Source organism: Balearica regulorum, chromosome 9 (assembly GCF_011004875.1).
Source record: "Balearica regulorum gibbericeps isolate bBalReg1 chromosome 9, bBalReg1.pri, whole genome shotgun sequence".
Lineage (NCBI taxonomy): Eukaryota > Metazoa > Chordata > Aves > Gruiformes > Gruidae > Balearica > Balearica regulorum.
The window spans coordinates 18,348,448-18,373,400 of record NC_046192.1 but is presented as its reverse complement, the minus strand read 5'-3'; the positions used below and the strand labels follow the sequence as shown (position 1 = coordinate 18,373,400).

The following is a 24,953-nucleotide window of genomic DNA, read 5'->3' as shown; positions in this document are numbered from 1 at the left end:
GACCTGTGCGTACTGGTGGGCAAATCTGAATTTACAACCACATTTAAAGTTAAGTTAAGTAACGTTTGTAACTGATGTGTAACACTCATAATCTGAATTCGGTGATTCTGAGATGAACAACTATGTGGTTTTAAAGTTCCCAAGGCGGATGAAACTGAATTTCACTCATCTCATACCCACAGATCAACAAAGGCTCTCACCTGGTGTCATTCCAATCCAGATCTCCCAGTACACACCAGCAGTTCCCTAATGCAAGCTTCAGGACAAACACCTTGAGTACAAGCAATTCCACATTTTCATACTGTGGCTTGCTGTAACCAGGTAGGTATGCTTTTGGTCGGGGATCAGCTTGATGTATCTCAGTATGGGAAATGTATGGGGTGCAGGAAAAGGGCAGGCAGTGATAAAGAGGGAGGGACAGAGGGAGGGAAAGGAACTGAGGCTTTACAGAACTCGGTCTGCAGAGAGAACTGGTGGAACAAGAAGGAAGATCACCTTTTCCAAGCTCCAGTACCTTCTTTTTGATAGAGACAAGCTCATAAATCAGCTCCAAAATGCTGACAATAACTCAAGCTTTTGTAGTCCTGATCATTTTTTTGTTAATTATTGAGTTTTTCAAACTGCAAAAGGCATGCAAGCAATTCCCTCCTGGACCAACTCCTCTCCCATTGCTTGGAAACTTGGTGCACCTGAACTTTCAGTTTCATCGGGATCTTCTGATGGAGGTATTTATTTTAAGATGCTCTTAATTGGTTAATTTTTGTCACAGCTTAAACAAAATGGATATGTTAATAGCAAAGTGAAGTTTTTAAGCCTTAGAAAGTTATAGACGAGGTGTGGATATACAAAGATGAACTCAATTCCTACAGTCAGGTCACATTCTTATGTGGAATATGTCATCCTCACAAGAAACTTAATGTCCTTAAGAATCAAATAAACTTGGGGACAGGGTTTCTGACTTGTTATTAAAGTCGGAGAATCCCAATAATTGAAAAGATGCTTCTCCATTGCTGATAAGTCCATATGTGTTACTTTGTAAAATTGTGATGCACTAGCATTGTCTAATTTGATCAGAAAGTGGGTAATATGGTGCCTGTGTATGTATGCTTGCAGTATGGAAAGGACATACACTCCCCATCTTCCAACACCTCCTTAAAACTACTTGTTTGCCTCTTGTGTTTAGAGACAGCTGCTCCTCCCCAGGCCAACTCAGTCCCTCCCTGTGCCCTGGCAGTAATTCTTCTAATGGTTTGCAGATGACCTCTAATTCAGATCTATGCTTGAGACAGTAGGCATGAATCATTGAGTGCAGAGCAGACTCAGGCAGTGATGCTGTACCAGGGAAAGGAAAGCCAGTATCTAAAGAATTATAAGGAGAATCGAGTGACTAGGGTGATCAATTGGATGTAATTCTGGTGCCAGCTTAGACACTGTCTCTCTTTTGTATCATGGTGGGTGTGTTGGAGCAAAGCTTCATTCTTGGACCAAGCTTTTTCCAGAAACGATTGAATTTCCTGTCATACAACTGGATACCTCTGCTGTCTCCAATGGTCAGTGCTCTCCTCAGTGTTGTGAGGAAACCCTGGACCCAGCTGGAGCCCACTGGCAGTTCACGGCTGTGGACTCCACCTCCTCTCCTGGAGCACACAGATGGAGCAGGTCTAATGAGTTGGTTTCCTTTTGCAAAGGAAGGGCTAGCTGGAGGCATAGAGCCCTGGAGAGGTGCACAGTGCGGCTGTTCAGCTGACAATGTACAAATGTTGGGGTTGGCTGTGATGTAAAATACAAAGTTTTCTTTCTTTTGCTGCAGTATTGCTGCAGCCTGTGCTACGAAACAAAAATCAGTCATTGCCGCCTTCCCCCCCCCCCCCCCCCCCCCCCCCCCCGCCCCGGTAAATAAATTGGCTGCAGAAAGCCCTGTTCTCGGAAGAACAACAGTCATTTTTGCTTCTAACTATAATTATATTAATGGGGGTGATGTTCTCAACACAAAACTGGCCATTGGGCTGGTGAATAGCAGGTGTAGTGTCTGTTTGAGATCTACAGGATTTTATCTGTTCTTTTCTGCCATCTTTTCCACTTACAGCTGGCAAAAACTTATGGTAACATATATACTTTGTGGTTTGGGTGGGCCCCAGTGATCATACTGAATGGATATCAAGCTGTGAAGGATGGCATGACTACGCACCCTGAAGATGTTTCTGGGAGGATGGTATCTCCTTTCTTCAGAGCAATGGCCAAAGGAAAAGGTGAGATTTTCCTGCCATAAACAGTTGCAGAGGAATGTTGACTTGGCAAACCACCCTGCCTTGTTAGACCCTCTACCCTCCCATTCAGAACGCTCTTCCATCAGATACTGTCCAAATCCTCCCTTAGCTCTAGAGAATAACTCACTGTTTGCTGCGATGCCTTTTGTCCTGAGCTTTCCCACGCCTGGGAAACACTCCAAATCAGGCTGTTTATGGTGACCTTTTTGCTGTGTTCAAGACGTATGTGATCCCAGCTCAGCCCTCAGCAATCTTGCCCTCCTCACAGAATAATCCAACTTGCTGCACATGATTTTGCTGTACATTACATGAATGCAAAGCTTGTTTATATGTTTGGTAACCATGTATATTACAGTTGCCAAACACCTTCCATCATGAGCAAGAGACCTATAACACCCTCCTTGAGAAGTCTCATTGCTGTGTTGGCAGCCACTCTTAAACATTTGGTGAATAACCTTTGCTTGTGAGAGTGCCTCCGACACATGAAAACCCACTTCTCCTTAGTGTATTTTAGCAGTTTGAAGTCTTTTCTTTTTCCTCCCCTGCATTTGCTATACCAAAGCAAGCATAGATTGTTTAAAGCTGGGTAAAGCACCACCATCACAGCTCTTCAGGTACTCACTAGTGCAATTTAACTATCAGTGGAGTGGTCTCCCTTCCAGAGGAGAAACAGGGCCCAAATGTCACTTATCCTTCCCCTTCATCACCTCAACCTACAAGCATCACATTAATTGATCTATATCTCCATAAACATACCCTGGCCCTGTATGTCACCCTGTAGAAATTCATCCAGTTATTCCTGTCTTGAGCATGATCACTTGCGTATGACTAAAGCAGATCTTCTAAAAAGGCACCTTAAGGTTGTTTACTTTTAAGACATCAAGAAATGGAGCAGTCAACAAATTCTTAGATTGCTCTTTTCAAAGATTATCTACAAACAATATGAAGAACATACAGTCTAGTTATAGTTTGGGTATGTTTGGCCATGATTTCTGGTTACTGATAATTTCACCTAAAGATACTTGTATCATAGTGTATTCCCTGATTTACTTCATGTATTTTATAATATATTTTTAAATGAATTGTTCAAGTCTATGGCAAATACTAATATGCTAGGGAATACCCTCAGGTATTATACTGGCAAGCGGTCGCTCCTGGAAGCAGCAGAGACGCTTTGGTATAATGACTCTACGCAGTCTGGGAATGGGGAAAAAAGGCCTGGAGTGTCGAGTGCAAGAGGAGGCCTCTCACCTGGTGGAGTTCTTTGGGAACCTAAAAGGTACCTATCTGCTAAGAAACCAGATACTTTTCAGTCCTGGATCCTTATCTTCAGTACACAAACTTACCTACCCCTTTCTAGGACTGGGGTAGGTGCAGAGGGGTGTATCCAAACTTACCAAAGCCCAAAGAGCAGACAGAGCCATAGTATCGCAAGTGGGAATTTCTTTCTTAAAAAGCTGTTCATAAATCTAACGACGTTGGGAACTTATGAAATTCCAGCTCCATGGGCTTATCATTTGTCTAAGATATGATTGTACAATGACACGATGTCACTGAACTGCACAGCCAAGCATTCTCAGGCTACCTACAACAAGTAACCAAAGAGTATTGCAGAGCTGAGTCATTCCTCTAAATCTCTAAATTTCAATGACATTAGGTGCCATGAGGTAAACTGGATATTTTAGTGTCTGTCTGGCAAAGTAGCTGTTCGCAAGAGAATCAAAGGAAGTAGGAGAAGGGAGGGAACTTCAGAGGATTATCAGGTTCACCCTTGAATCCAAGCCAGGATCATTTCTATCCAAATCATTTTCGATGGATGTCTGTCTCATAACTTTAAAAAAATCATCAGACAGAGATATGATGATCTACTGTTCACAGCTGGGACAGTAATAATTTTCTTATGTATACTTTGCAGTTCCTATCCATCTGTTCTGCTTCCTAAACCTTCCCAAATTCCTTCAGTCTTTCCTCCTAAGTAGTTTTTTACATTTTATTTTATTTATTTATTATACATATTTTACATGTCTGTCACTGTCTTCTCTTAGTTCACCTCCAGAGAAATTTCTTCCTTCTCACATTCTGACTTGTCTTCTTCCACACAACTGAGGCCAGTAGATTTGATATGATATCTTCTAATGGATCATAGCTGTACAATGTTATTTCACAGGAAGGGATATGAGATTGTTTTAGAGCTATGAGAGAGCAGTTTAACAGTGTCCTTTGCTCTAAGACTACGTTTTATTTTCATGAATACACACATTACTGCCACATTTATGTCCCTATTCATGACCCAGCTGGATAAAGAGAACATTTTATGTAATCTCTAACAACATCTTGTCCTATCTGTGTAAGGAACACCTGAAGAAAACACTGAGAGTGAATACCACTTACTGTGTTTGCAGGAAGACCTGTGGATCCTTCTTTCCCCCTTTTCCATTCTATCTCAAATGTAATTTGTGCTCTGGTTTTTGGATATCACTTCTCTGATGAGGACAAAACCTTCCATGAACTGATCAGTGCCACAGAGAATTTATTCAGATTTGCAGGCAGCTTTGTTCATCAGGTGAGTAAATAATATACTTTTTTTTTTTTCTGAAATAGGTAGAAAATGGAAGTGTGGATGTAAAAATGCATCTTCACTAAATACAGAGCAACTGGCAAATGCAAACTGTGTGCTAAGAGGTGTCCTTGGGGACCTCAGTACTGCCTCCTTGGTTTTGAGGTCATTTTTAAGAACTTTCTTGTTTCTTTGCTAGTTTAGGGGACATCTCTCTGTTGACTCCTCGCTTTAAGTCTTTCAGTATTTCTGAGACTGTTAACGGAAACCTTTAAACTTGAGACTGGAGTTCATAATAAATTTGAACTCTGCAGTGCTGCTCCTCCCACCTCTATTTACTTCTCTCCTCCAAAAATGGGTATCATTGAATTCACTGTTCTGCTTTTTACTACTCTGCAAATTGTATGCTGACAATTTTCTTTTTTTCCTCCCTCACAAATACAAAAATATTCATTATTAATCTTTCCATTACTTCATTATAGCTTGCAATTCACACATTACAAAAACAATACATACATTCTCTGACAGTCTCACGATTCAAATTCTGTCAGAGATTTTTTTGGTAGGTACCTCCCACAACTTACTATAAAGGCCAACTTTGCACTTGAAGTTTTCCCCATGAATTAGACTTTGTGCTTTAGACCCTGAAAGAGGGACAAGCTGGGTGTAACGGGGACTGTGGATGGCAGAGCAAATTCCATTGACATTAGAGTTTTATAGGAAAAGACAAACTAAAATGCTGATGCGGTAGTAAACCTTTTCAATAAATCTGCCATATGAGGGTAGCACTAAACAACTTTGTCATAGTAAAAAACAGGAAAATAGATGAAATTTGTGGACGATCAAAGCCAGGAGACCTTAACAATACAGAGGACATTCAGGATATCCTGCTGCAAGAGCTTGTAAGCACTGCGGATTGGAGTTATAAGAATGGAACAAGTTGTAATAGTACAAAATTAAATCATAAAATATATCAGGAATTAATGAGATTAATATCTGCTGTGAGCTTAAAACATTTTAGTGCAAAGGTTAGGAGGAAAGGGACTAGTGTAAACTGTGGCTAACAGGATGCAAAAAGCAAACCGAATCTTAGAGTGCATCCAGCACTATTTTCCCTTTAGATCCAGAGAAGTGTTAAAGTAGGTTCTCATGTATATAATCTGTGGGACCTATTCCAGGGCTTTGGACACCTTATGTTGTGAGTCTGGAGTGAAACAAAGGTAGAGAAGTGCTAATGGAATGAGCTACAAACTATCGCTTAAAATTAGAGACACTTCGTTTGTTAGGTCTGGAAGAACAAAGAGAGGAGATAGAAATGCTGTTTGCTTGGCAGGGCGGAATGGCAGATGCTGCAAAGAGAGAACTATCCAAGCTAGAGGACAATACTGTGATCTGACAAATGTGAGTGTAAATACAGTCAGCAGGTTGAAGGTGTATTATTTTTAGCCACCAGAACAATTATTGGTCCCGTAGCAGTCAGGAGGACTCTGATGGGGAGAATTAAATTAGCTCTTAGAGTGATACCCAGTCTACACTTTCCTTCCGTGAGCTCCACAAAATCCACCAGTTACTTGAGACTGCAGACTTGTTAATTTTAGTAGCCACACAGTACCCAGAAAGGATGTCTTTACATTTTGAGTGTGTGGGAGCTACATTCTCCAACTGTGCAGGAGTAAGGTCTTCTAGTGATCTGCATTAGACAAGTAAACTTACTGGCATGAGCAGAGTGATGTCAGTACTGCTTTCACCCCCAGAAATGTGTCAAAATTACTCATAAAGTTTTCCCATATGATGGCAAAAATCTACTCAAAGCAATGCCAATTTGTTTATTCCACTATCAACATTTCCAGCCACGACAATTCAGCCTTTTGGTGTTTCTAAAAGCAGCTTGGTTACTGACAGGTAATTCACACTACCTCTTGTGTGTCACTGCTGCAGCTGTATGAAATCTTCCCCTGGCTGATGTGCCATCTCCCTGGTCCTCATAAGAAGGCATTGTCTTGCTATGATGTCCTGAGCTCTTTTGCAAGGAAGGAAATCAGAAGACATGTGGAGAGAGGGATACCAGACGAACCACAGGATTTCATTGACTTCTACCTGGCTGAGATAGAGAAAGTAAGTGTTCATTCTGCCTGATCACACATTTATGGAGTATAAGGTCAAATAGACCATTAAATCATCCAGTCTGACCCCTTCTATCATAGTTTCTTAGATTTTATAAGCTTCTTAATGTGAATACGGTAGCTTGGGACTTATTGACTCATGTGTCCCAGAAAGACATCCAGTTCAACGTTTTCATTACATGAATGAATTACCACAAAGTATGTTAGGGTGTGAACTCATGAGCGATCATCTGCTTTCCATAAATATCCATGTGTATACTTCAAACCTGTAGTAAATATGGGACAGTTTGTGTCTGTAGGTTACACAACTTTGGTAGACCACCTCACCTTCTACGGCAGGGTACCATGTGTTTACAACAGGCTTAAATACACGTGCATAGACAGTTACCCTGAAATAGCTGACATGCTTCAACTTTTTATCATCTTCTACAGTCTAAAGATGTGGTGAAGCCCAAGTATGATGAAGACAATTTGGTATATGTTATAAATGATCTTTTCCTTGGTGGATCAGAGACCTCAAGCACAACATTGTACTGGGGACTGCTCTATATGGTTGTGAATCCAGACATCCAAGGTGAGAGGGATTCTTGCTGTGAAATGCTGTGGGTACTACAAATGTTAATGATGGCTGAATATAATGAGTTGCAGGCACAAAAGCCACCAGTTGAGCCTGGCTCTCACTCTCTGAAAACACAAAGAATGGAAGCAGAGGAAAAAAATCAGAGGCCCATCCTATGACCTGACCAAACCAGGTGGCTGAAGGCACTTGCAGTGAGATAAAAGTTAGCTCTTGGCAGTGACAAGTCAGCGAGGTGCTCTGTGTGGAGAGTTTGCAGGCTGACTGATGGCAGCAGGAACAGGGATCAAAGCTCTAATGACTCCTGTCTACACCAGACATCATTCAGGTATGAGGAGTGCTAATGCAGCTTTGCTGTGTTTGCCACCGTCAGCCTACGCTCTCTTCCCCTCCTGCCACAACGCTTTTTGCTGAGCACACCAATACTCCCAACAACCCACTGCATCCCTGACTGGACAAACCAGCTGGACAGACCATGGCAGGTTACGAAGGGCTGCAGGTTGCCCTAAGGAAGGCCCATGGTCCTGGTAGAGACGGCTGCCTCTTCCTGTATCTTTCTTGTCAGAAAACAGGAAGAGAGAGAGATGCAAGATAATTTGCACAGTGCAAATCCACAGACTTCCTTGAAGAATGCAGTGACTCCTGTCTGCCTTTGCTGGTGCTTCATGCACAAGGCTAGGCAGTGGGCATCCATGGAACAGGGGTTGCTCAGGGGCGGCCTCAAGGTTTCAGTAGAGCATATTCTGAGTGTAACCAGGTGATGGTGTTAGCATCTAGTCTTTAAATAACCAGTAATGTTTGTTGCAGTTTGTTCATAAAGCAGCACACAAACCTTAGGAGAAAACAAAACATGAAAGTGGAACATCTGCAAGGCATGGAAAGACTGTAGATATAGAAAAAGAAGTTTAAGGGGAGGATTCTGGCTACCTGATATGTAGAGGTAGTGTTTTCAGGCAAGAACTGCTGGCAGTACACACAAACTGTCCCTGTCTGAGTTAATAATGCAAAAGAGGTTGCTTATCTAATTAACACCAATTCCATTAATGCCTTTGTAGATCCAGGCTGAGTTTCCTCATCCACGTGTATGCCAGGAAGAGAAAGGATATGGCTGGGTTTAAGGAGGACTCAGGTCCTCCTGGGGTGGGTTTCTGCTGAAGGAAGGCTCTTCCATCTGTTGTGCTTGAGCACTGAAAGCAAGGGAGATACCTGTGTTCCTGCAGCTCAGTAGGAGGCTGAAAATGATGTGGCATTGACTGCATATTTACATCCAAGGTTCTAGGCTGATTCAGGTGTTGTTTGTTCATACAGTATGTTGCCATACTTGGACCAACTCTGCTCAACTCATCCCTTGCACTGGGTGTTAATATCCAAGGTATTTATGTCAATTTTGCAAATGAGATTTAGATTTTGAGATAAAGTAAACTAAGCAATCCCTAAATACCTTCAAACCTGGAGCAGAGTGACCCACCCTACACCCACCAAGCATTCTGTAAGATAAATGTCAGAGCTGGAATAAGTACAGTATAGTCCTTGCTTATGATTCTGGACCACACTATTGGTTGGGGGTTTTTTTTCCTGTTTATTTTCATATATTAAACTCAGGCATTAAGTCATATTAAATCACAGCTTATAGAGTAAATGTACTATGTTGAAATAATACATTTTCCTGTTGCCAGTTAAAATATCGTATACATTTTTCCCATCTGAAATGGTGAATATTTCTCCACAGAGAAAGTGCAGAAGGAGCTGGACGCTGTTTTGGGTCCTTCCCAGTTAATTTGCTACGAGGATCGGAGAAAACTGCCCTATACAAATGCTGTGGTTCATGAGATCCAACGCTTCAGCAACATTGTGTTTGTTGGCATGCCCAGAGTGTGTGTGAAGGACACAATGCTGCTAGGATTCCCGGTCAAAAAGGTACAGACACGTTTTCAGCCTCCGCTCTTCCTTCAGCAGAGACATTTAGTTTTTATTCCAGTTTTGTAACCCGTTTTCCATCTATAAACTATTCTCCATATGACCCAGGAATGTGATTCCCGGGGAAGAGTTACTGTTTGTGGCTCCAGGAATGAAATACGTCTCTCGCTCAGCATGCTGATGCTCAGACAGCTGATAAAACCCCTTCCCCTGGCACGGAAGCCTCAAGCTCCTGCCCTGCTGATCAACAGCTCTGTTTGGCTGGGGATGGACTGAGAGGAGAAACTGGTTTGCCAAAGCACTGATTAAGACATCCCTGCCCAACTTAGCACTGCCAGCACTCCTGAGACAGAGGAATGGCTTGTAGCTCCACTGACTCCATCAGCTGAGGAACCTGCCTGGATCTGTAACAGCTGAGACACTGTCAGCTGTAGCTGACAGTGAGGGAGTTACTCCCAAATACTGCTGAAAACACATGTTCATAGCCTGTAAGACATTTTTTAGAGTGATGTAAGCTACGCTGGGTGCCAGTTCTCACTGGAAAACACTAACAAGAAAGAGGAATTAGTTGATTTTATTGCAAGAGAGATGGGAAAGGCCAGCACCATTACTGACATCTGGGACAGGCCCCACCTAACTCATTTTGTGGAGAAGTTTTCGCTCTGTTCTGTCTGCTTCTGACAGCCAGGTAGCTAAGGCATGCGAACTGGTCTGCTGGGAACAGCCAGTAAAGAAAAAGCCTGAAGTACTGCTGCTAAAAGGGCTCAGAGGTTATTGTCACTTAAGTATTGCAGTTATTTCTGGATGCATTTCTCTCTCTTTTAAGCCTGAAAGGAGGCTTCCAGCTCTGGGACCTGAATATCAACAAAAGAGCTGTTGATACTTCACTACTAGAAGTGTTATTTAAGATTAGTAGTAAAAGTGGTCACAATGCAGTTGTACCACCACTAACGCTGTTAACACCCACTGACATAGCTGCAGGGCTGAGAACTGATAATTTCCAACTCAGAAAATGATCACAAACTCTAATTTTCTAGGAAAATGGTCTTCTAACCACATCGTACCTGCTCATTACAAAGAAATGGCAACGAGCAGCAGGTTTGTCTGCCAGGCTGAAACTGGTGGGTGAGAGGCTAGTAGATGGAATTGAATCAAAAGTTTCTTCCTTGCAGGGCACCATCATTATGCCAAATATAGCATCTGTTCTGTATGACCCTGAGCAATGGGAGACACCTCGACAGTTCAACCCTGGCCATTTTCTGGATAAAGAAGGAAACTTTACACCTCGAGAAGCCTTCTTACCATTCTCTGCAGGTAAATGGGCCGGCAGTTCGAACCAATCCAACAGATTAGATGAAGAACACTGAAGTGTGAGACTATGGTATTTCTTCAGGTAACATCTTCTGTCTCTGCTGTTTGCTGTCTTTAAAGAACAGTACTGGCAAGGAAGATGCTTCTTCTTAGGAAACTGTAGTGGGAATCCCACTCGAATTCCTGAACCTCCTAAGCTTATTGCATGCTGCAGTCATCCACAGATTTTGTCTGTAGTATACTTTATATAGTTTTTTTCCTGAGAAGCAATGTGTCTTGTTTGTACTGGAGTTAATTGCAATCCCTTTTAAAGGAACAAGCTGAAAGAAAAGCAGAATGCATCCAGGTAAACAAAGGATTAAGTTCTTGCTTACAGAACTGAAAATCCAGTTGCAAAAGAAGGAAATAAGACAACAATGCACAGTTAGAGATCACACTTAGCAGTAAAGTTCCTACTCTGTTGATTTTTGTTTAGTTTGTTGATATAGCAGACTCGTCACTTCAATGTCCATCCAGGAGTGGTTTCTTAATGGAAATGGCTTTTTCTTTCATTTCTCTGCTCATCTGGAAATGTGAATGTATTATTCACTTGTTCTGCTCATGCCATTGGTTTCAATGAGGAACCCGTGGAAATTAACTTTAGGCTTCTTGCTTTGCTGTAAAGGACCAAGCCTTTGTTCAATTGCAAATGCAATTGCTAAGTAATTTTGATCTGCTGACTTCAACTCACTAAGAAACCATGTGCAAACAGCTGGCAGATACTTTGTGTATGACCTTTAAGCTCAACATCTCCTGTAAAAGGAAAATCATTTTCTGCCAGGTCAAGCAAGGTCAAGAAAGAAATGATGGTGGTACCTCAGGGATTTTCACTGAGATTTTCATTTGGTGTCTCTTAACCTATGACATTGGATGCGATCTTTCTGAGAAAGAATTCACAAAGTTTTAGTTCTGTGGCTTTTCATGATCCTGGCCTTGAACAAAAAAAGACCCCTCTGCTTATAACAAGACTGAACAAAAATTCCTAGATACTCACTGTCCTTCCCCCTTCCTTCTGCAGGGCACCGTGTGTGTTTGGGGGAGCACCTAGCAAGGACCGAGCTCTTCATTTTCTTTGCCAACCTGCTGCGGGCATTCACCTTCCGGCTCCCTGAGGGGGTGACGAAGATCAACACAGAGCCCATTTTCGGGGGTACACTGCAGCCCCACCCATACAGGGTTTGTGCCATTCCACGCTAGGGTGCAACACGTCACAGACCAGCACGAGACAGACACCTTTACCTCAGTGAATTTCCTCTCAAATGTATAAACCTTTTTCTACTAGCCAGGATATTGATATTAGTCTATCCCAGGGCTACTCAGAAAGCAGATGCAAGCCAAGGTCCAGACTAACAGTACTTTTGGTCTGGTCCTTGTGAAAGTCCCACATATTCTCACAAGGATCTTAACCATGTTCTCCTCTTGGAGAGTGCTTGAAGCAAAACGCTATGGTTCCCAGCTGAAGCCAGTGGGCTGTGTTTCCCTGTCCTAGCCAAGCAGAATCATCATGATGCTCGCTCCTGAGCAAATCTCAGTAAAATTCAACAGAGAATCTCAGCAAGAGCCGAGTAGGTCTCATTTCTGTGAGTGCTTTGATGACCTCAAGTAATTTGACTCAGGAAAACGCACTTTTAAAGCCCTGTTTTGTTTTTACTGTCCTGAACTTAGACACTTTAATTTGTTGACAGGTTGCAAATAATAAAAAAAAAAACCACCAAAAATCAACACCCCAAACCCAGGAAATGCTTTAGAATGTGAGTACTTTAATATCTAAATTTGATGTATCTCTCACATAGAAGATAAAGAAAGTCGATCTAAAGTTGAAGAAAGAAACTTAAATTTGGTGTTTACTAGCAATGTGAATGTGTGACTTGGCAGCCTGAGTATTGTTATGATGTATTGCAAGGTGGTTTGTTGTTTGTTTGGTTGGTTTGTGTTTTTTTTTAAATGAGCTTTCTATGATGTAGAATCATGCCATTATCAATCCTGCTTGCATGAGGCATAAATGTGGGATGAGATATTCACTTTGCCAGTGGGTCTCACAGCTAACTTTGCAGCAGAGGAATGCAGAGACTTTTGAAGGCAGTGTCTAGGGCCTATCTGAACACTCAAATGTTCCCCTTTTTCTCTGGGCCCTTTTCTTCCTTCATTACAACCCATACCATACTTCCTGCTCTCCATTCAATCTCTTTCCAATCCTCCTTCCCCAATTTCAGTTCCTATTCCAACCCACCCTTTATCCATATACACTCTATGTTAGGATTCACCTTCCCTTTTGGTTTCCCACTGCTTACATCCTTTCATCATATCAAGCTTCTGCCTCCTCTGACTCTTTTCTGCACAAGTATTAGTAGAGGAATCAGTGCTGAGCTGAAAACAATGACCAGTAAGCTTTCAGGAGGGAGTGTGGAAGATCTATTTGTTCTTCGAGGCTCCAGGCCATGAAAAGAAGAACACAGTAACTACAGAGCGTGCACTGGAGGTAACAGTGTAAGAAAAGACATAAATGACCATGTGATGCAGGAATTCTAAAATACGTTTTACTTAACATAGCTGCTCACTGGCAGTGATTCAACTCAAGACTGAGACGGTTTAAAGACACAGCTGGAGGTGACAGCCAAGTTCAGCTGTAGTTTTGTTAAAGCAAAGTGCTGTAGCATTCTTGAATGCAAATCACTTTTGGAAAGGATTCAAATGTTGGAGTTGAGTAGAGCTGTCTGTAAACACTGCTGTAAATTTATGGTCAAATTTGTATGAGAACAAAAAGTGCTTTTATGTTGGAATATGAAATATTTGTAATTAAATCATTGTGGTACTTTTGAACTTCCTGAATTTAAAATAGAGGAGAATGTTACTGAAAAGAAGAAAGAACTACTGTAAATCAGGCTGTGCTGGACCAAATCCTGGCATGCCTTGTAGCTCTGGCAGTTGTCTGCTCCAGCACAACCCAGTATCTGGAGGCTTGCTGGGCTGGAAGGGAAATCAGGGCAGTGAGGGCTTTCATAAAAGCAATCAATAGCTGTCATAAATAATTCAGCCTGTTACTCCACACAGCGTATCAAACACTGTTCCAGGGCCTACACACTTCTGCTCAACCTCCTTTCCAGCTTTATCTGTGCTTGTCCTCCACCCTACCCTCCCACACCTGCTCCTCTCTGCTAACCCTGCAAGAGATGGTGTCTCTCACCGCCTTTGCCCACTCCTCTTGTCATCTTGCCACTTGCTGAAGAAGCTTAATGATAAGATGTATGTAAAGCGGGCTGTGCTCAAGGGCTGGAACATTGTGTCCATTGAGACGGCAGCTGTACTCAGTACTGTTGATAGATAGCTTCCCCATGACTAGGCAGGACTCAGGGGTGGCACAAAGTGGAAAGAATCAGTAATTTACTGCCCATCTCAGCCCCTGAGGGACCCTGTCCACCAGACCCCTACCAGGCAGTACGAAGAAGCACATTTGATTTTGAAGAGTTTTCTAAAATCTTGGCTGAAGGGCAGAAGCCCCCCAGCTCTCCCTTTGGGAGACTGAGTTTCCAGATGGTCTTGCACAACAGTTTTGCTATTCCTGAGCAGTGAAGCCAATGTGGTGTGTGTAGCCTACCATATGGATTAGTCCATATGGGTCAAGCAGCCAGACCCTGCTTTCTGGGCTAGTGCCATAGGTCTAGAAACCTACAGCACCAACCGACACCCACCTGTTCCCATAAAGATTTGAAGAGAGCTGATGGTGGAAGGCAAAGAGAAACTCAGGAAATCTGATAAAATTAACTTTGCTCTTCCTCCACTCTGTTGGGAAGCTTGGGAGTGCTTCTGGGATGGAGAACAACTCTGTTTCTCCTTCCAGACATCATTCTCCCAGTCCTTGTCCAGGGCTACAGACCTCCAGCTCTTGGTCTGGTTGACCTCTGGCAGCAGAGAAATTTGCAGGTTATGGGGAAAGAGCCGACGTGATCCTGGGCCAGGTGCTGGTGAGGCATGACAGCAGAGAGTCACCTCTGGTTGTCTCAGCTGACTTCTCTAGTCCCCTGCCCACAGCCCTCCTGCCCCTCCAAGTTCTGCTTTCTCTTCTGACCATCACCTTCTCATCTCTAGCTGCCCACCGGTTACAGCCCCTAGGTGTGTCTCTGTGTTACACCATCAAAGAGCTGCCAGATTAAAAGGTGTACGCCCTGGTGCTGATGACTGGAGTGATGTAATATTTCTTTTAAGTGGAGTGACTAACCCTACACCCATCTTTTTTTTTTCTTTTTTTTTCTTTTTTTCTTTTTTTTTTTCTTTTTTTTTTTTTTATAACCATTGTCAACCACAGCCTCAGGTCTCTGAGTTGTGGTAGAACTGTCATCCTTAATAATATGGTTTGGAAGGGTTTGAAACCAGGTTGCAGGTGTTTATTCCAGGGAAAGATGTGCAATTGGGTGTATTAATCTTTAAAGCATTGTGATTCCTTCGGGGAAAAGTGAGTGCATGTCACAGAACTGCAGAGGTGGCTGCTTTGTGTCATATTTGCAGGGTAGTGGGAGTGTGTGAATCCAGAAAGCCTAAAATATTAAATGTTAATGGATACAAGAGAGGTGCCTAATATTATACGGTGCTCAGCTCTGCTAAGGTTACAGTTAAGGAAAATATTGCCAAGTTGTCTGATACCAGGATCCTCTGCTTATTTTTCTCTTGTGCTTTTCTTTCTGCTTCATAGCGGGTCTCTCCTGCGCAGCAATAGTAGTGCCAGAAGCATTCTGCAGGCTATATGCCAAACTCCAGGGAAACTATTTATCCTAGCAAAAGGAAAAAGCAGAAACTAGAGACAAAGAGAGCCTTGTGCAAAAGTTTGGTAGATTTTGCATCCATCCAAAGATTAAAAGCAAGATGTGACATTTTTTCCCTTCTGTTCAAACAAGTTGTTTGGGAAACTGTTTTGTGTCAAAGGCTTGGGCTAAATTGTCCCTGTTGATGCTCCAGTGTATAAAACAGTGAATCAATGGCATGTAGTGGGGGAACCTGACATTTATGGGATTAGATTTTGAAAAAAATATTTTCCATTGCACCAGCATAGCACATTTGGGGAAACTATGGCTGTGCTTTTGAGGAGGTCTAGAAAACCCTGAACAGACAGGAGGCAACAGAAAAGGAAACAGTCACTCTTTTGCCAGTGGAAGGGCTGGAAGGTGTCAAATGGGACAAAAAGAGAGATCGCTCAGAAGCACCAGAGGGGATCGCACTGCACAGGCCTTGTTGGTAAGCTATGCCTCATCACAGGGCATTGTACTAAACATCTATTTCTGTTCAAAAAGGAACCAGATACATTTTCAGCAGGAAAATTTCTTTTGGGTTGTTTAATACCAATACAGTGTTTCTAGTTTGTCCTGTTTTTACAAATTCTCCTAAGGCATCTGCTGTCATGTGCTGTCAGAAATGGAACATGAAACTAGCTGAACTTTCATCTGATATGGCATGGCTGTGCTTAAGTTTTTATGCCATTTACTCAATTAAAATGGTTCAATATTTATCTTACTTCACTTTGAACATTTATTGTCACAATCTTGTATTTTCCATTTGAATAATTTGCTTACTTTCACGTAGTGCCCTGACGAAGTGCCTGCTGAGACATAACTTGGGAGACTAGAAAAAGATGCTCATCCAAGAAACCTGTAATCCTAGAGTATAAGCCAAAATGCACTTAATGTCATTCATTTGCCTTTGATGAAAAGTCTTGCTGCTGGCTGTTTTCAAAGCTTAATTTATTCATTTGCCAGATGTCTTCAGGTGAGAAAAATGCATTGTGAACAGTAAATCAGATTTTCTTCAGTACTAGAATGAAATTTCTGGTTAAAAAAAAAAAGGAGATAATATGCTAATTGACTTGGGGTTACACACACTTCCTTTAATGCATTGTTAAGCAGCCTTGTATCATCAGATGGCAGATCTGCGTTCAAGCCTGTGCTGTGCTGTCAGGGCAGCCTTGAACTGGGACTTGTGGGTAAGCCAAGATGAGGAAATCTCTCCCCATAAAATCCTTGTGCTGGAAATGTCATTATCTGCCCACTTTTTTTTTTATCTTCAATATCTCTATTATTTTTACCATTGTGAAATGCAACATTAATAATGTCTGCAGCTGAATTAAATTAAAGGAACAACAAACTTCTGCGACATGAAAAGAACAGATTTATGGAGATTTGGAGATAGTTGAGTTTCAACGCCTGAAAAATACAGTTACCATACCTGCAAAAATGACCCTGAACTCAAATATTCAGGGGAAGAGAGAGAAAGAGAGATCTAGGACTGCATATTCAGAAACACACTGCAGAATAAAGCAAGGGTATCCTTTTGAGAGTAGGACTGTATAAGAAATATTTGGTTTAATTTGGGTGTTTGTTACAGCTAATGATTTAGGCCAGGCACATCAGATAAGCCACACCACACAGTGATTGGAGGACAAGAGATGGCAAACATGGGGTCTGAAGAGCAGCTTTGCCATTTCAGTCAAAACATTACGGCTAAGCCAGCTTTGTGTGTAAATCAAGTGGTTGGAGATACAGGTACTATGATTTGAATCAGTAAGTCATTTTGTTATATTAGATTTTGTAGATTAAAAATTGTACCTCAGAAAAGAAATGTCCGCTCTCTAACCTTGTTCCAACACACGGAGGTAAGTTTCATCTCATCCTTCTTCCCCAGCCCATTGAGATGTCTCTCTAGATTGGAATCACACTGTTGGAAATTGTTCTCATTTGTTGAGGTGAATTACACTATGGTGCCTTTTTGCCTTTTAACAGTAATCCAGCACAGGAGGTCTGGTCTAATCAGCTTGACCAAGCTCAGCCTTCTCTGAGACCAAATCTTACAAAGTTGACAGTTTTTGCTTGCTTATTTTTAGCTCAAGTGAGTTCAAACCAGTTCACAGTCATGATTTATAAAGGAACAGTCAGGGATGAGTTTATGATTCTGTGAAACACAGAACCAACACACAGGCGACTAGCCAGCTGCAGGAAGCTTGTTCAGGACAACAAACACCAGGCAGCATCTGGAGTACAGCTTTATTCAGGCGTGCCAGTACCCAAAAGCATCACTCACATTCTTGACCGCATGGTGTGCAAAGTTCCTGAGTGATTGCAGGCTAATTACAAGACAGCATGCAGGCTCCAGTTGCCCCACCAGTGGAGGGAGATGAGTGAATGTTGTAAGAGGAAGGGTTCATGTAATTTGGTGTTCTGGTTTAACCCGGCTGGCAGCAAAAACCACCATATGGTCATTCACTTACTCCCCTTCCCACAGTGGGGTGTGGGAAAGAACCAGAAAAAAAAGTGAAACTTGTGGGTTGAGATAAAGACAGGGTAATATGACAGAAGAGGAAGAGAATAATAATGATAATGATAAAAGCATATACAAAACAAGTGATGCACAGCACAATTGCTCACCACCCGCAGACCACTGATGCCCAACTACTTCCCAAGCAACAGTCCTAGCCCCCGGCCAGCTTCTCCCAAGTTATATACTGAGCATGATATCATTATGGTATGGAATATCCCTTTGGCCAGTTTGGGTCAGCTGTCCTGGCTGTGACCCCTCCCAGCTTCTTGTGCACCCCCTGTCTCCCTGCTGGCCAGGCAGTATGAGAAGCTGAAAAGTCCTTGACCTGGTGTAAACATTGCCTAGCAACAACCAAATCATCAGTGTGTTATCCACATTATTGTCATCCTAAATCCAAAACACAGCGCTATACAGCTACTAGGAAGAAAACTAACTCTATCCCAGCTGAAACCGGGACAGTTACAAGTGCTCATCTTTAAGGACGTTATATTCATGGGAAGCTGGTTCTTGTATCCTTATACCACATGCTGGTGAAAACTGCCTTTGCTTACTGTCTGGCCATCTGAGGCAATGGCAATTCCCAGCCGCCACTGCCTCAGCTGCTGCCTCAGCTCCCTCCAGAGTCAGGCCTGCAGCCAGTGCTCTCCCCTCCACTGCTGTTGGCTGCAGCGATGTCATTTTTTCAGGTCCTTGGCAGATCTGCTGTCCAACTACTCTCCAGTTTGCCAATCCACTACTCTTAGAAGCTCAATTTCAGGCCTTCCATATATCTTATCGATAGGGTGCTTTAGGCTTGAGGCAGCTTGATGCACTGGGTCATTCTCCAGCATGCTCTGAGGGGCCACTATAAATCTGTATGAATCATCTGTTAAGGTGGTTCCACAGTGCTCTGCTGCTCAGGAGCAGCTCATATTAGCTGGAGCAAATAAATGGCTTTATATGCACAAATACATGGAAACATATCTTTAAAAAAATTAATAAGAATTGTGGTTTTAACTGCAGATTTCTCCTTGTTCCAGAAATATTCACAAGAAACAAAACAATCTAATTAAAAAAACGCAGCAGCTGTGAACCCTATTTTTTTAGCCCTAATCAAAAGGATTTCAAATTTTTTCTCCCTCCATGTACATGGAATGAAATTTCCATTCAAAATAACTTTTACAATTCCCCCCTCTGGGGGAGAGGAAAGTCTTAGTAGAAGCTGAGAGACTACAGTGCACTAGGTGAGAAATATCTGGTGCAAAAGCATCATATACTCATCAAATTTCAGCCCAGCAGTCCCTGCCCTGCTGGAGGGTCCAGAAAAGGAAAATTTCAAGGAGTGTAGAGAAGTAGTGGGAAGAAGACAATCTCTCTCCTCCTATTGGTGTAAAAGAAGTTCAGGTCTCATCCTGGTCAGCATTGAGGACAAACGGGGAGCAGGAAGGAGATAAGGGAGTGTTTAGCAGCTCCAGTTTTTCTTTCCGAGTCTAGCGGTGTCTGAGCTGTGATGAGCAAAGGAGACAAACCCTCTTGCCCAGCTCCTCTCCCCACCACTGAAAACAGGTTTCGGGCTGTGTTGGTTTCAGAGAGCAACACAGCCAACACAACATCTGGAGGAAGTGATACAACATATATTTAAAGTAGCTAGCAGAGAAGTGATAAGATAATCAAAAGATGCCATGTAAATAAGGTGTGTTATATGTGGAAACATACGCACTGCCAGAGTCCATGGAAAAAAGCATGGATTTAGGGGAGCTTTCTGAGCCTGAGAGGGAATGAAAATGGAGTGTTTGTGACTCAGCCAAAAGCCAGTTAAGAAAGCAGTATTTTCACCCTCAGGGAACAATTAAGTCAATTTGAAAACCTTTAGTTTATTTTTGCAAGCACAGACAGCCTAAAGGAGAGATTTCCAAGTTCAAATAAAGTTACAGAGGTAAAGTGGTATGGTATTTATCAGTATTGAACTTCTCAAGAAATCCATGGTGCTCCACACAATAAATATGGATTTATTTAAGCCTCTCTCCTTAAAAAATACCAGCCTAAATTATGCCAACCCACCTACCTTTCTTTTGCCATATTTGGTGGTAACCAATACAGTCATTAGTACCTTTTGGTTAAGGACTCATACTTCCCCAGTCCATTATTCCTTACGACCTATTGCTCTCCAGTGTGACCTCACAAACAAGAAATTCTCAGTAAGAAATTCTCTCCAGAATGAGGCAAAAGGAGAGAGATGACTTAAGGATATCATGGAGCGACCTGGATCCTCAAACTGCTAGAGAAGGGGGAAATAACTGGCAACTTTGGTGTTCAACAAGGTACGTGTTTCATCTTCAAGGACACAATCCAGCACCTTGAGTCAGAATTAATCAATCAGAAGTGTTACATAGATTGTATTTTTCTCTAATGCAAATATTGATAGTTTGCAAAAAGCCATGGAGACTGTTACAGGGAAAGCCATATTATCTGGCTGAGGGAGCTATATCATCCTGGGAGAGGAGAAACCAGATAAACCAATATTGAATGATTTTCTAGTCAGGAAGATGGTTCCCAGGGAAAGAAATCAACATGCCACAGGAGATGTGTATGTCCAAGAACAACACATGCAAACAAGCTGAGACGATGATTTATTTGTGCTCTTGCCTGTGCCTGCCGCTAATCCAAGCTGCAATGGGGACAAATGCCTTTAAACATATGCAGAAGGAAGGAGAATGAAGAGATCTACTGCCATAGTGAGGTCCAGGCTGTTGTCAGGTATTGTCATCAGAGCCATGGAGACTCAGAACGGGGTCTGGTCTAAGACAGGACCTGCCACTGCTGGCTTATAGCTAAGGCAATGAAGGGATGACCCAGAGGACACCTGGTGTCTGCCTGCAGAAGAGATCTATTTCACATGTATTTTCCTATTTCATGTTTTTTTATGATTGTTTCTAACATTGCGATCATCAGTATTCACCATTCTTCTTTCAATTCTGAGCTGCTTTGGCAACGGATGTCTATTTGGGTTAGTCAGATAGGTGCCCCTGAAGAGACAAATCCATACCAGGTGACGTTAAGCACAAGCCCTGTGGGATGCCAGCAGACCTATTTGGAAGTCTCAGAGGCCCCAGTAAATTGCAAGGAGTTTTCAGCTGTTTTATCATCAAGTGCCAGGTAAGACTTGAGAAGTTTCCTCATTTCCAGTGGTGTTTGTCAAGACATCAGTGCTGGGAACCTGAGAGTAACCTATACTGTCATACATTAGCACTCAAAAGTCCTCCAGAGAGCTTTGTTGTATGTAGTTTGTTGCTGTGTAGCAGAGCATGCAGAGTTGACCATATCACTCTACAAGATACAAGAACAAGGGAATAAGCTTTCTTGAAAATATTGATTGCAATACTAGTGCAAGGTTATTAAAAAAGGCAGTTAAAAGGACATAACTTCTTCCCTGCTTTAGTAAGCTTAATTTCTGTTTCCTTGTGATTAGAGTTTCAGGCAGGACATGATATTACAGAGAATTACCTATCTTCTTACTACCAAAGTAGCTGGGATTACCACTCCTGTTGCATACCTCCACTGGCTGTGGGCTGCTTGCTTCTGTTACCACCCTCAAAAGAAACATTGGTACAACCTTACGCAGCACAGCCTGGAAAATATTGATTAGTATTATTGCTGGGCTCTGAGCAATTATTTCTCTATGACTATCATGTAGAGAACATGATTCAGAAGAATAGTGAATGACATGTTTAATTTGGGTACCATCTCCCAACCTCCTGTAAGTACCTTTGGTTCTATGCAGCTGTTTCCAGGAGAACCAGTTAACTGCTGGAAGATCACATCCTACAGATGTAGAAAGGTTGAGACAGAGAAGTCCTACAAGAGACAGAAAAAGAAAAAAATAAAGAGCACAAATGGAATAATGATCAATACAAAGAAATTAAAAAAATACAAAGAATGCAGGTATGATCCACAGGACAAAACATGAAAAGCAGAAAAGGCTGCAAGACAGCTGCAGCAGCAGTTAGATCCCAGCTGGCAGTATGACAAAAGTATCTAAAAAGCTTGTTTGTCAGATGAGAAGAAACTTTTTCTTGAGATTTTGCCTTTTCTGAATCTTAATTTTCTTGAAAACCAAAGGGTGGGGTTTTTTTTGTAGTCATTCAGGTTAGGTGTTTCTTAATGGTGCTCTAGCGATATATCTTCAGATACTGCTAATCAGAGTTCTGAAATTGAACTAGCTAAAATACATCTCTTGGTAATATTGAATAGCAGATCTTACTGCCAAAATTTATCTTGGATACTTCAATATGTTGAGAGAGCTGCTAGGAATTTAAGTAGAAAGAATAAAGACAAGGCTCCTATGTGTTTGCTACTGGTTTATGATATTTTGCCCTGGTTCCTGAACCATCTCCCAGATCTTCACAAGACAGTTTTTGCTTGTCAAGAGCTTGCATGTTTTGCACATTCTTTGGTAAAGAAGGAACGCACAACAGCTGCAGTTTCCAGGGATAACACAGGGCTCTGTCCCTGCAGGATGGCACAGGAAGACAGTGGTGGAGGAGTGGGATTCACTGAAATGAGAAAATCCCATGGAGTGTTCTGAATTCAGCAGATCTCTGAAAAAAAAACCCCAAACATCTGCCATTGAAAAACTTCCAGCTTGGTCTTTTGCTGTCATTCAAAGCACCTTGTAACACTGCCTACGAGACAGGATACTTTGTTCAGACATGAACAGAGAGACTTATGAGATATTATTACTATTTCCTACTGCTCTTCACATTTATTTGCTTTGGAAAATCAGAGATTCTGCAAACCGTTGTTTGCTGAAGTCATCTGGAGTTAATGACTGCACATATTGCAATATCTGCTGTACTCTAAACTCACCCCTCTCTTGCCTGAAGATTAAAGGCAATCCCAGCTCTGTGATTTGATGAAGACAACCTGGTCTGGGTTCTCCATGACCTCTTTTTGGCAGGAACAGAAACCGCAACAACCACTTTGCACTGGGCACTGCTTCATATTTTGACTTAGCCCAGAGAAGAGGGGAGACTAATGAGGTCACATGCAAAACCACTTGGATTGTGCTTTGTCGGAGAATACACCAAGGTCAGCACAAAGTGCAAAGGTAAAAACTTGTAAAACTGCATCCAACTGGAAATTCAGACTCTTTGTGAACTGACAAACACATACTTGATTTATTGACAATCATGGACTCACCCAGGCCCATGAGCTTCATCCCGCTGCCTTGCGCCTTGGCAAGAAGTATCTACTCTTTCTTCCTTTCCATGAGAGTCACAATGAACGCAGAGAGCTGGGCATGTAACAAGTCTGTAAATGGCAGCAGACAGTGCAGTGTTGCTGACACCGTGCTGCTGAGCACAGCCAGTTGCCCAGGCCTCTCCCAGTGGTGCTGCATCACTTGCACATTCAATAAGAAAGAGGAATCTCCCATCCTTTACGTCCAGCTGCAACATGGGATCAAAATATTTTTTCCCGTACAGGCCACCGCTGTCCTCTCCCAGTACAGCCTCTTCCAAGCAGTGACAGACACCCTGAAAGTCCTTCAAATTCCTGATGCTGAAGATGGACGAAACTAAACAAGTTTCTCAGAGAAAGGTTAGATTTGGGGGGGATAACAGTGCTAGCAATTCCTGGGCTCTTTTGCATGGTCTCTTAAAGTGTTTTGCAATACTTTCTTGTCTTTCACAATGTTCTGAAGAATATCAAATTTATTAGATTTGTTTTCAGTCTTCCATAAAGTTCTCCCGTGATTATGTCTCCCCATCCCTGAGCCATCCATATACTTACTACCTATAAAATCTTATTAGATCATTAGCTGAGAATGTTTTAGTGCATTAGAAGGAAACAATCACCAGACAGTGTAATATAATTTCTGTACAGGGTAGTTCTCTGTCTACTGTCACTGGAGTGGTTAACTCTGAATGTATTTGTGACAGCAACAGCCCTAGGACCTGTAGGAGGGACTCTGAAATAGAGAGGATACAGATAAAGATTTGCACTGCAGCTAAAATGATCGGTGAGTCTGCCAAAAGGGGTGGTCCTGCCTCTTTTGTCCTTGGCCATGTTCTCATTCTGCTTAGTGAGACACCAGCCAGCAGGTGAGTGTGTTCAGACTGCTGAGCCAGCAGAAAACTATTACTGCAACTAAAAATGAAACCTGTCCACCAGATCAGCCAAATGAATCCACTCACTTTATAGCTCTGTGGTTGTTAGATCCAACCCTGGTGAAAGGGAAAATGAGGGGATGGGACTATTTGTTTTCAAGGCATCTCGCTTATAGGTAGGTTACAGACTGGCTGTAACATGAAAGTACTTGAAGCAGCTTGCCCAGAATCACAGAGATCACAGCACAGAACTGAACCAGGTCTTTAAAGTCCAAGCGAATGTCCAGACCAGGGTACCAGCCTGTTGTCAGTGCAATAGCTGAAAAGTGGCTCCCCTCAGTTCGCCCGATCCATTCTCCCTGCTCACTCTGTGCACAGTTCAAGGGACACACTCCATGGTGGCCCAACTTTTACTCTCCATCTTGCCGGGGGGGCGAGCAACACTGAGCAAGACTTCATAAGCACAATGTTCAGTGCAATGGTGTGCAAACATTACCATCTAATGGCTGCATGTGTTAATTACAACTATAATTTCTACTTTAACGACGAAGGCTGCTCCTTGTGTAAGTACTGATACACTGAAAAAGCTGTATGATTGGAAAACAAATACATATGGAAAGATAATAAAAGCAATATTTATGATTTTGCAGTATGCATCAATCACCTCTGGTGGGGCAATGTAAATGCAAGAAATCCATTGAAGTACTTCTGAGTAACATGACATGGTTGTTGCACTGATGGCTGTATGAACTGCAGATACATGAATAATAACAGCCA

The 24,953-nt window shown here is 42.3% G+C and overlaps 1 protein-coding gene and 1 long non-coding RNA gene across 2 annotated transcripts in view; one reads left to right on the top strand and one right to left on the bottom strand.

Annotated features, from left to right (window-relative positions):
• LOC142602944 (uncharacterized) overlaps positions 1 to 24,953 on the bottom strand; it is a 44,200-nt gene that overhangs the window by 13,101 nt on the left and 6,146 nt on the right. The window contains exons 2-3 of the long non-coding RNA XR_012836800.1: positions 21,835 to 21,924; positions 6,741 to 6,925 (exon numbers count right to left, since the gene is read on the bottom strand). This is a non-coding gene — a long non-coding RNA (uncharacterized LOC142602944). The remainder of the gene's footprint in view (positions 1 to 6,740; positions 6,926 to 21,834; positions 21,925 to 24,953) is intronic.
• On the top strand, positions 555 to 11,988 carry LOC104640863 (cytochrome P450 2J6). Its single transcript, XM_010309356.2, has 9 exons — positions 555 to 725; positions 2,087 to 2,249; positions 3,397 to 3,546; positions 4,670 to 4,830; positions 6,763 to 6,939; positions 7,380 to 7,521; positions 9,254 to 9,441; positions 10,614 to 10,755; positions 11,810 to 11,988. Exons 1-9 carry the CDS (start codon positions 555 to 557, stop codon positions 11,986 to 11,988), a joined length of 1,473 nt encoding a protein of 490 aa, XP_010307658.2.

Coding starts and splice junctions, on each gene's coding strand:
- LOC104640863 (XM_010309356.2), top strand. CDS start 555: ATGCTGACAATAACTCAAGCTTTTGTAGTCCTGATCATTTTTTTGTTA. Junction 7,522..9,253: donor TGTGAATCCAGACATCCAAG/GTGAGAGGGATT, acceptor ATTTCTCCACAG/AGAAAGTGCAGAAGGAGCTG. Junction 10,756..11,809: donor CTTCTTACCATTCTCTGCAG/GTAAATGGGCCG, acceptor TTCCTTCTGCAG/GGCACCGTGTGTGTTTGGGG.